The sequence below is a fragment of the Elephantulus edwardii genome, unplaced genomic scaffold (genome assembly GCF_000299155.1).
Source record: "Elephantulus edwardii isolate Elephantulus edwardi_28Jun2011 unplaced genomic scaffold, EleEdw1.0 scaffold00070, whole genome shotgun sequence".
In the NCBI taxonomy this organism is placed as follows: domain Eukaryota; kingdom Metazoa; phylum Chordata; class Mammalia; order Macroscelidea; family Macroscelididae; genus Elephantulus; species Elephantulus edwardii.
This window is the reverse complement of record NW_006399820.1, coordinates 14,131,753-14,144,004: the sequence shown is the minus strand read 5'-3', so window position 1 is coordinate 14,144,004 and position 12,252 is coordinate 14,131,753. Positions and strand designations below refer to the sequence as shown.

Sequence of the window (12,252 nt, the reverse complement as noted above, 5' to 3'; positions counted from 1 at the left end):
AGAAGGCAGAAAGCTAAACTTGAAAGCCAACCACCCAAGGCAGCCAACGATATCTATTCATCTTAAACCAGAAGGGGTAGGAACAACTTAAAGATAGCCCAGGAGTGCTTGAACTGGGAAGGAAGGCCCAATTTCAAGGCTGCCCAGGTGTCAGAACCTTAACTAAGCCCCTCAAGTTGATCCTTGGTTTTTGGTAGCAAAATGCTATAAAGCATTAACATACAAATATATCAAATATCCATGACACTCTTTGATTTTCTTGTCAGTTGTTTTTTTCTAAAGACACTTACCTCAAAGCTAGTAACAGCCAGCTGAGATAAACCATCTACATATGGTCCCAAAACTTTATGCTCTCGAACTTTAAGGGACTGCCTGCTCCTTTGGGAGGGAAGAAAAGGGAATGAATGAGTCACACCAAATTTGGAAGCATTTCATTCTTTGTAAGTTTGAATAAATTAAGATAACAATTTCAAAAGACATTTTTTTTTTCAACGAGCAGGAAATATTCTAAAAACTTCTTTATATGGATTAGCCAGACAGCATTCCATATGAGGCACGTCTTATATTCCAATTTCTATTTAAAGAAACTTACTATTTAAAAAACTCTATCTCTATTTTGAAACTAAATAGGGAGGATTTCAGAATACTAGGTTAGGCAAACTTGCTTTTGTAGAGAAACTTGAAAGAAACAGCGGGTGGGGGAAAGCACTTTAAATACTCCATATAATGGAATGAGGAGGAAGTGATGTAAAGAATATGGCGGGAAGAAATTTAATCTTAAAACTGTTTTCTGTTCTTGAGAGTGCATATGTTTTGTTTTATTTATTCTATTGTTTCTATTGTGTGTGAACTAAGAAATATATAAAACATGTTATTTAATATATGTATACAATATGATTTGGAAGCAGGAGTGGCATCCACTTCCGAAATAGCTTGCCTCTGGAAACCCTATGAATCTGGAGAAAGGATGAAAGGTATACAAGTGTCCAAGTCTTTTGTTCATAGGGTTGCTATGAGTCGTCTATGACTCAACAGCACTTAACAACAACAACAACAACAACATATAATATGATAAATATTAATATAATATGATAAATATGTAAATCTTATAATTATATATAAAAACATTTGCAAAGCAACAGTTTTTACATATATAATTCAATGACATAGACAATGCAACTACCACCACTATTAACAGAAATTCAGTGCTCTCAAAAGAGTGATCACCACTTTTCTTCTCTTTCCCAACCTGGGAACCACTAATAAACTTTGGTCTCGACATGTATAGACATTTCTATTTCATATATATATAGTGCGGGATCATACATTAATTGTTCTTTTGTAACTGACTTTTTTTTCACTTAGCATGATGTTTTGAGGATTTATGCACGTACTAGGGCTTAATTTATCTTTAAGGCATAGTAATATTTCATTGTGTATATGCCTTGTTGGTGCTGGAGAAGAGTATTGAGAATACCATGGACTGCTAGGAAAACAAACAGATTTGTCCTGGAAAGGGTTAAACCGGGTGGCTCCTTGGAGGCAAGGATTCTGAGGCTCCGTCTAACACACTTTGGACATGTTGTAAGGAGAGACCGGTCCTTGGAGAGGGACATCATGCTTGGGAGGGTGGAGGGAAAGCGCAGGAGGGGAAGGCCCTCTATGAGGTGGATTGATTCAGTGACTGGGATAATTGGGATGGAAGTGTCAGAGACAGTGCGATTGGCACAGGACAGAGCGGAGTTTAGGGCTGTTGTACATAGGGTCACTATGAGTCACAAGCGACTTGACGGCACATAACAACAACAACATATGCCTTGTTGTTGTTGTTTTTTTTTCCATTTTCCTTTCTTGGTTAACATTTAGGTTCTATCTACTTTTATCTACTGTGAATAGTATTGCATTGATCAATTGTATCAAGTTTCTGTTTATATCCCTGCTTCCAAAGCTGGGACACATGTAGTTCTGTGTTTCACGTTTTTATTAAGGCTATTTTATAAACAACCAATGTCTCAGTAAAGAATATATCAAAATTTTTGAACATGTAATAAACACTATTAAAATGTTTTATTTACTGCATCAAGTCTGTATTAATTTATACTTCTATCTTAACAACTGTAAACAAAATACTACAACTGACTCATAGCTGACCCTCCAGCAGGTTGTTCAAGGCTGTACATTGCACAGGAGGAGACTGCCCGTCTTTCTCTCATGGAGCAACTGCTTGATTAAAATAATGTGCTGTGTGTTGGCAATGAACTTACCATGAGGCCACCAAAGCTTCCTTATTACAATATAGCAAGTGTTATAATTATTTTCTAATATTTAAAATTGGTTCTGCTATTGAAGATTTTAAAGCTCTTTCCATTTTTAAATGGAAAACCTGATTCGAGGTCTATTTGAATAACTTATCAAAAAGATAGTTGAGATTAAAGGTAAATCTATCTGTAATATGATCATATGGTATATGTTATCTTTTTCATGTCATAAGATGTTGTTATTGCTGTTTACTGCTGGGTCAAAATCAACTCATAGCTGACCATCCAGCAAATTTTCAGAGGCTTTAAATCACATGGGAGGAGACTGTCCATCTTTTTCCCACAGAGCAGATAGTGGGTGCAAACTACATGCCTGAGGGTTGACAGTGGCAACTTCACACTACTGGGCCACCGGAGCCCCCTCATTAGATATTAAGTATCTTTAAAATTAACACTCAAGGTTGGCATTACTAAGTGAGATAAAAGGAGCAAAAAAATTATTGAGATTTCTGAAGTGGTATAAACAGTTGAAGCACTTGGCTGTTAACTTTGCACTCTGACACCTCAAAAGAAAGGCCTGGTGATCTACCTACGAAAAATCAGCCACTGTAAACCCTACAGAGCCCAGTTCTACTTTGATACATGTGGGGGCAACATGAATGAAACTGACTCCATAGCAATGGTTAGGACTTTTTTTTTAGTATAGGTCAACTTTTTTTCTTCTATACTTTATTTTCTAAAGTTTCTACAAATACATGTTATTTTTTAAATTAGTCTTTTTAATTTTAAAAATGTAAATATTTCTCCTTTATGTATTTATTTTTATTACCCAATTTTTTAAAATTATTTTTTTATTACCTAATTTTTGAAAAATACATATGCCTAGGTTTCATTTTAGGTTTATTGAATTTTTAAGGTAGGTATCAGAATTGTCTATCTTTATAAAGCTTTCCACATGAATCCCATGCACAAAGCATTTGCCTGTGCTGAGATGCCTGAATTCTTCAACCCCTTTACTTCAAATTTAGAGGTGCTGCTTTCCAGTATAAGTGAAGGAACAGTGTGTCATCCTAAATGGATTTTACAAATAGAGAATTTCGTGGCAAGGGAATATTAAAGCTATGTGGTAGCAAGAAAGTGGGAATCATTGTCCATCAATTTAATGTCCTTGCAGGAACTTGGATCCCCTAATATGACAGCAGAATTGAAGTGAAAGCCATCTTCCTAACTGATGGCCTGTTACTGAACTAATTTCTCAGAAGTATGCAATTCAGCAAATAAAACTTGTTGCTCGACCACAGTCCAACAATGAAACAGACACATCTAATCAAGTATAGATGGACAGAACCAGATCTGTTCTATCTGCAGAAATAGCACAATATTTTGTAGCAAACAAAAATTTGATCTGGGTTTTGTCTCATTATCAGGCTGTGCAACTGACATCATCCTCCTGAACCTGTATTTCTTCATTAACACAATTTATATACACAAAATCTATTTCAGAGAATTGTCTAAAGAAAACAACTCAAATAATACATGTAAATACTTGGAAAAATATGCAAAGTGGCACGTTAAGTCCAAACATAATAACAACAGTAAAAGCATCTTTATAAATTAGCAAATGTTAGAAAATTTATATACAAATATAGGATTATCTGTAAGCGTATGGAGTATACTGATGGCTTTCAGATGTTGTTGATTTGTCAGTAAATGAGCTGAACTCAGAGCAATGACCAAGCCCTCAAATAAATTCAGAAGTTGGGATTGGAAAGAGTTGTTGAATTAATTATCTATTATAAGCTGATATAAGTTAATTTTACTTAATACTCACCCTTTGGGGTCTAAAAGATCCCGAACTTTCTCATTATAAATTTCCATATATGAGACTTCGACTTTGAAGGTCTGGGATTCATTTTGCTCCAAAGAGATTCTTTGAAACAAAGCACAGCAGAGCCGTGGAATAAGGCCCAGCTGCTCGGCATTGCCCATCATGGAGAAGGATTTTCCTGAACCTGGAGAAGAGCAAAGAGAAAGAAGGGGGGGTAGACAAAGACCCAAAACATACTGCTCCAAGTGTGTGAGTTTTCTGTTATTAGTCAGCTTAGGCAGAAAAGGGCCAGTTTTGACCCTCCAACCCAGGCTCCATTATAGTCTCCAATCTGAGTCTCACTGCTAGATTCACAGAGCACGTTCTTTATAGATGAATGAGTGCATTCTTACCTATTAAAAAGAATTTTTATGCATATGTACAATAAAACACCCACTTATACAATATCAAGGCAGGCAGTTTGAATCGATCAGCTCCATGGGAGAAAGGTAGGCACTCTCTTCCCATGCAATTTATTGCCTCTGAAAACCTGCTGCAGGGTCAGTTATGGGTCAATTTTGACTCAACAGTACATAACAACAACATATATTATTAAATAACATTAATTAGTGTATTATTACTCTCCAAATCACTGAGGAGAAATTACGTCAGTCTGATGATTAAGGTGCGTCTGATGCAGTCCATGGTCTTTTCAACCACTGCTTTGCAATTGAGAGCTAGACAATGAATAAGCATGACAGAAGAAGAATTGGTGCCTTTGAGTTGAGGTCTTGGGAAAAGAACAGCTAGAGTGCTCCTTAAAGGCAAGGATGGTGAAACTTTGTCTCAGATACTGTGGGTGATGTAAGTTATCCCGTGATGTGATATAAGATGACACTGTGATGATGTCTTTACCTCTATGAAGTTAAAAGAAGGAGCTCTGTAAGGAGCTCTGTTTGGTCCAATGAATAAGCCCTTAGCTGCAAACTAAAGTTTGGCAGAGGAAATAGACCTATTAGGTCTTTAAGAGATAGTGGCCTGCTCCCCTAAAGATTATAGTCTAGAAAAATCTTATGTACAATTCTACTACACCACATAGGGTCACTATGAGTTGAAAATTGACTAGACAAACAAAATTATGAGACAGCTGAAAGACAAGTGGCTACAAGTTAACGACAGACAGCTGAAAGACTAGGAGCTAATAGTGTTAATAGTAGAGACGCTGATATTTTTGTCTTACGTGTTTCATCTGATTGTGTCAAAGTTTAGATTTCATAATTTATCATCACTGAGCTCTAGCCTAGTGAAAGATTCCAACATAGAGGGAGACTAAGAGTTTCTAGTTTTACTGCAATATTACCATAATATTTACTACAATATTTATATGGAGAGACTGGTGATTACTATTTCTAGTTTAAATAAAATTGAAAACTATAATTTAGGAAAATAACACTTAATAACCTGAAATTAGCTTTACTCATTAACACTGGAATTAGCCAATTACCATAGTTGTTGTGCCTTTAAAAAGGTAAATTTTTATTATCTAATTGAAAGCATTTTCTGTTTCTTCTCAAGAGTTCTCTATTTCTGAGTTTTCATAAATACACGCTTAATAATAATGGGCCACAAAACTGAAGCCACATCTTACCTGTTTGTCCATATGCAAAGATACAAGCATTATACCCCTGAAATGCCTTTTCAAGAATTCCTTCCCCAAGGCACTTGAAAACCACTTCTTGCCCTAGAAAACAAAAATATAATAATAATAATAATAATAATAGCAATAACAGCAATAAATAAAAGGTAAAGACATTTTAAAAAGAGATAATTTTTTCTAAAAGCATTTTTATTAATAGTTTCCTGAATACATTAACATATTCTCTTGATGCAAGAATATGTAAGAAGTGCATTACATACATCATAGTTTTGGGATACATCAAGGTCAAAAGGCAAAACATACTTCACAAAGGTAATGTTCCGTATCTTATTTTGGTATGTAGTAACTAGGATTTTAAAAGCATTCCACCCGTCATTTAAAGTGAAAATACTATTCCCTCTCCTCCAACAGAACAAAGAAGAAGGAAGAAAAGCCGAGATGTACTTAAATCATTAGTCCAGAGGGCTAATGGACCATCAAAGCTTCCATGATCCTGAGACCAGAAGAACTAGATGGTGCCGGCCTACCACTGTTAACAACGCCAAAAGGAATTACAATAGAAGATCCGAGATAGGGCTAAGCATAGAACAAAACTGAAAAACAAAAAAGTCCAGGCTTACACGTCTAACAGAGACAGGTGGAACCTCTGAGACATGGCCCTGGGTCACTCTTCAAGCTTGGAACAAAATCTCACACCCAAAATCTCACACCCATGGCTCAAGTTTCAGCCATTCAATACACAGATTTATAAGGTGACCAGTAATAACAAGGATGCACTTACTCTTTAGATCATATAAAGTAAAGCCTGATAGGCAGGGAGGAGTAGAATAGACATGATTAGCAGAAATTAGAATTACAGGAAGGAAGCAGGAAGAGTGTAATTACAATATGGGTATTGCATTCAATGCCATAAAACAAAACAAAATATAAGTGAGCAAATGAAAGCCAGTATGAATTGTAAATTTTTACTCAGTTCAAAACCTAAACCAAAATGTGTATGAATGGTTGAGTGGAAAACCAACCTCCTTTGTAAACTTTCACTCAAATCACTATGTTGTTGTTAAGTGCCGTCGAGTCACTTGCGACTCATAGTAACTCTATGTACAACAGCCCTAAATTCTGTTCTGTCCTGTGCCAATCTCATTGTCTCCGACACACTCATCCCAATTACCCGTCACTGAATCAATCCATCTCTTAGAGGGCCTTTCCCTCCTGTGCCTGCCCTCCACCCTCCCAAGCATGATGTCCTTCTCCAAGAACCAGTCTCTCCTTACATCATGACCAAAGTGTGTCAGACGAAGCCTCAGAATCCTTGCCTCCAAGGAGCAGCCTGGTTTAACTCTCTCCAGGATGAATCTATTTGTTTTCTTAGCAGTCCATGGTACCCTCAGTACTCTTCAACACCAAAGCTCAAAGGCATCAATTCTCCTTCTATCATCCTTAGTCATTGTCCAACTCTCTGATGCATAACAAGTGACTGCAAAGACCATGGCCTGTATCAGATGCACCTTAGTCTCCAGAGAGACACCATTGCTCTTCAGTACTTTAGAGATCCCTAACAGCAGACGTTCCCATCGCAATACGTCTTTTAATTTCCTGGCTGCTGGTGCCAAGAGTGTTGATTGTGGAGCCAAGCCGACTAAAGCTGTGAACAATCTCAATCTCTTCACCATCCATCCTGATGCTGACAACTGGTCCAGTGGTGAGAATCTTTCTCTTCTTGACATTAAGCCTCAATCCATGTCCTTGACCCTCTGCAACAAGTGCTTCAGGTCCTCCTCAGTTTCAGCAAGCAGGGCTGTGTGATCTGCATAATGCAAATTGTTGATAGATCTTCCACCAAGCTTGATGCCGGATTTCTCCTCATAGAGCCCAGCCTCCCAGATGATCTGTTCTACATACAGGTTGAAAAGGTATGGAGACAGGACTCATCCCTGGAGTATGCCCTTCCCAATTTTGAACCATGCAGTGTTTCCTTGCTCTGTTCTGACGACTGCCTCTTGGTTCAAGTATAGGTTTCGCATTAGCACAATCAAATGTTGTGGGATTCCCATTATTCTCAGAGTCAGCTACAGTTTGTTATGGTCCACAGAGTCAAACGCCTTTGCATAATCACTATATAATCACTTTGCACTTTATAATCACTTTGCAAATCATTATAAAAAAGTGTATTCTATACCTACCATGGAGGTATAATACTATGTATGAAGACGTTAACATATGCAATTTCATTTACTCAACTGAACTATAGCTAAACACCTGCATACGTTTATGATTCAATACCTTTTTTTCCCTTCCCATTCACTTTCCTATATTAAACTTTCCCCCCCCCCCATTTTCAGGGGATCTATGTGGAAGCATTATCCAAATTTGGTTTGGCTTCTTCTCATGCCTTCGTATCTAAAATATTTTAAGCATGAAATGTCTTAACTTGCCATCTGGATTCCGAGTTCTGACTAACAGGAACCGTGTCACACACATCCTGGTGTCCCCTCAGCATTTCAGCACAGCTCCTTGTACCTGCCAAGTGCCGAGTCATGTGTTGCTCATGGTGGAGTGATTCCTGAGCACACAAGTGCTGTTTGAGGATCCAGAGGTCCTCAAAGGCATGAAGAGTAGGGCGCAGGGCAGGCTCTTAGGAGAACTTGTCTGTTACAGATTGCAGTTTTTAGGGTTTCCTTGTCATGTATATAAAAGACTACAATCAGGCTGAGAAGAAAAGTGAAGACATTTTAAAACATTTAATGCAGGGACCTCTCCAGAGTACTGAAGAACGACAACGTCAGTCTGGAGACTGGGATGCACCTGGTCCAGGCCATGATCTTCGCAACTGCTTGCTATATTTCATAAAGCTGGATAATGACTAGGGATGACAGAGAGAGAATTGATGCCTTTGAGCTGTGGTGCTGGAGAAGAGCACTGAATATACCATGGACTGCCAGGTTCATACTAGAGAGGTTGACACCAAGCTGGTCCTTGGAGGCAAGGATTCTGAGGCTTCGTCTGACATACTGTGGGCATGCTGCAAGGAGGGACCAATCCTTGGATAGAGACATCATGTTTGGAAGGGTGGAGGGACAGAAAGGGAGAGAAAGACCACTGATGAGATGGACTGATTCAGTGACAGAGGTAATGAGGGTAGGTGTGTCAGAAACAGTAAAGTGGGCACGGGATAGAGCTGGTTGCAGGGCTATTGTACATAGGGCTGCTATGAGTTGGAAGCCACTAGCACATAACAACAATACTGCAACAGTATCATATACAGTATAGCAGAATGTTCAAAATGACTAATTTTCACCATATAGCTGGGCAAGACTATGATAATAAAGTAGATGAGGCAAAGGGTACTTTTAAGGATGTAATATGCAAATAAGGTGGGCAGGATTTTAATAAGTGGATTAGTCAGTCTTGGTAATCCATCAAGCTTAAAGTGAAGGGTTCCGGAATAGAAAATGGAGATTTCACTATCATAAACAAAGAGACGCAGAGTCTGCAGTCTGACTGCAATCAGGGATTTCTGCACAAGACAGACTAAGACCTAGACCAGCACAGCAGGAACAGCAGAGATGACAGAGAACCAGAGAATGATGTGAGACAAGAATTGAACAGGAACTGCAGCCTCACAAAGCCAGAGCTGACTGGCAAGGGAGGGCTGGGGAGGAGATACACACATTATGCCATAATTGTCAGACATAAAACGGCTGTGTAAGAGTTGCCTAAAAGTCAGAGGGCCTTCAAGTACACAAAGCTGTCTTAACTGAAGAATTTTATCATGTTTCGTACCCAAATTGCAACCTGTCATTTCCCCACTAATCTCCCAGTAGGGAGCTCTGGATAAGGAATTGCGCTGCCAACTCAGTGGTATGCGGTTTGAATCCACCAGCTGCTCTGAGGGAGAAAGACGGGCAATTTCCTCCCATGTGATTTACTGCTTCTGAAAACCCACTGGAGGTTCAGCCATGAGTCAGTTCTGACTTAATGGTACTTAACAGCAACTATCTACCAACTGCTGTGTGTGAGATGGGCAATCTTCTCCTATATGATTTACAGTTTCTCAAAACCCAGTGGAAGGTAAGATATGAGTTGGTTCCAATTTGACGGTACATAACAACAATAACAACAATCCCGCTGAATAAACATCATCAAAACTCAAACTCACTGCTGTTAAGTTGGTTCTGACCCACAGTGACCCTCTACTGGGTTCCTAAGGGTGTAAGTTGCAATGGGAAAGGACTGCCCATCTCTCTCCTGTGGAGCTGTTGGTGGATTCAAGTCATTGGTCAGCTGCATAATTCACGAGGTACTGTCACCATGGCTCAGCTTAGTAAACCTCATTACCATGAGTATAATCTGTGAGTTCTGTGTGGTCATTGCAACAGATAAGGTTACCCAGTAACAGAGGAGCATAGGCCCTGAGGGGGATGTTGTCAAGTCAAGTATGACTCAGAGACCCTATGAACAAAAGGCCTGAAGCCTGTCTACAACTACTGACATTTATCAAAGAAGCAGGAGTGGCATCCACTTACTAAATAACATGCTTCCGGAAACTCTATGAACTTTGATAAATGTCTGAGGGGGATAGTTAATATTGTATGATAGAAAGAGGTAGAGTGTGTTGGGTTATATCTGACATCATAGAAACCGGCTCTGTGCTGTTGGGATTATTCTCCTTTGTGGAACTAGTGGGGATCAGACAAAGATCTCTCCATGCCAGATGTGCTCTTTTAAATTACCTTTTGAAGTTAGTGACTTCCAAACATTCATTCCCATCACTGCACGGAAAAAAAAAAAAAAAAAAAGGATACCAGTCGCTGTCCCAAGTTAATTTTGATTCAAGGCAACCCCATGTGTGTGGACTAGCCGCTCCACAGGGTTTTCAAAGTTGTGACCTTTCAGAAGCAGACTGTCATGCCTTTCTGTCAACGTGGCTTTGAATCACTTATCTTTCAGGCAGTCACTTGGAACACCTGGCAACTTGGCTTTGAATCACTTATCTTTCAGGCAGTCACTTGGAACACCTGGCAACTTTGTCATTAAAAAAAAAGCAGTCTTATTCCCCTTTCTTAGCTCATTCATGACTTCAGCATTACAAACACCACCAGCTTATGCAGCACTTCCCTGACAGAAGATAATTTTAAAATGTCTTTATCTTTATAATCCTAGTAACTAGTACAAAACATCTCATAAATGTTTATGGAAAGGATGAGTTGGTTTACTTTTTCTTTTTTATCCTACACACAAATATACTATACTAATTCTTTTTTTAAAAAATTTATTATCTTTTGTGTGTGTACTGTCAAATTGCAGCTTCTTGCCCTAGGCCACCAGAGCTCCCTATCATATACTAACGAACTCTTAAACCTGGAAAATAATGCAAGCTTACTATAGTTCTTGTTGTTGTTAGGTGCCACTGAGTTGAGTATGATTCATAGTGACCTTATGAAAAACAGACCTGAACCCTGTTCTATCCTGTGCCATTCTCACAACCTCTCACACATCCAAGTCCACTGCTGCAGTCACTGTGTTATTCTCTTATGCAAAACTGGATCTGATTTTAGCAGTCCTGATAAACTGTGATAGATCCTGGCTGCAGAATGGGACTTTTAAGATGTAACAGCATGAATGAAACAAGAGGTATTTTCAACCACTAGGTTGGCAAAAAAGAAGACTTTGACAACATCAAACAGCGACAGAGCCAATGTGAAGGGCAACCTGCCAGCACCTAACAAAGGCGAATCACAGTCCACACTGTGACTCACGTCTTGGCATCCACGCTAGAGAAACTCCCACAGAGGATGTTTTCACAGGGATGCTCACAGCAGTATTAGTTACAGTACTGTAAACAGGAATCTCAGAGCAGTATAGCCATGCTGCTAACTCAAAGTTGAAGGGCTTGAATCCATCCAGAATTACATTGGAAAATCAGCCTCCAAACAGCCATTGAAAGATCTCTGGAGTACACATCCACTCACATACCCATGAGGTCCCCAAGAGTCCAAGTCAGCTCCATGGCAACTCGTTTGGTTTTACTGGGATCAAGTCAAATGTGCACTAATAGGGGAGTGAGTAAAGAGTGACTATTTTATTTAATGGTACATTATACAACAGTAAAGCAAATAAACATAAAATTTCTCTATAGAAACAATACTAGCTTTTTAAAAATATTTTAATTATTTTTACAGATATGAATGCAAAACTGATAGTGTATGTATTACTACTAAACTCATATACCTATGCCTACAAACTGTGCAGACGCAAACATGCAGGTACACATATGGTTGTTGTTGTTGATATGTGTCGTTGAGTCACTTGTGACTCATAGCGACCCTATGTACATCAGCCCTAAACCCTGCTCTATCCTGTGCCAATCTTATTGTCTCTGGCACACTTATTCCCATTACCCCAGTCAAAAAATCGAGCCATCTCATCCAGGATCTTCCTCTCTTACACTGTCCCTCCTCTCTTCCAAGAATGATGTCCCTCTCCAACAAATGGTCCCCCCTTTCAATATGTCCAAAGTATGTCAGATT

The 12,252-nt window shown here is 38.9% G+C and overlaps 1 protein-coding gene across 1 annotated transcript in view; it reads right to left on the bottom strand.

Moving 5' to 3' along the window:
* The window catches only part of KIF13A (kinesin family member 13A), a 302,781-nt gene that overhangs the window by 96,373 nt on the left and 194,156 nt on the right, over positions 1–12,252 (bottom strand). Inside the window, 3 exon segments of the mRNA XM_006888691.1 lie at positions 291–378; positions 4,090–4,270; positions 5,714–5,806. Of these exon segments, the coding sequence (XP_006888753.1) occupies positions 291–378; positions 4,090–4,270; positions 5,714–5,806 (362 nt within the window).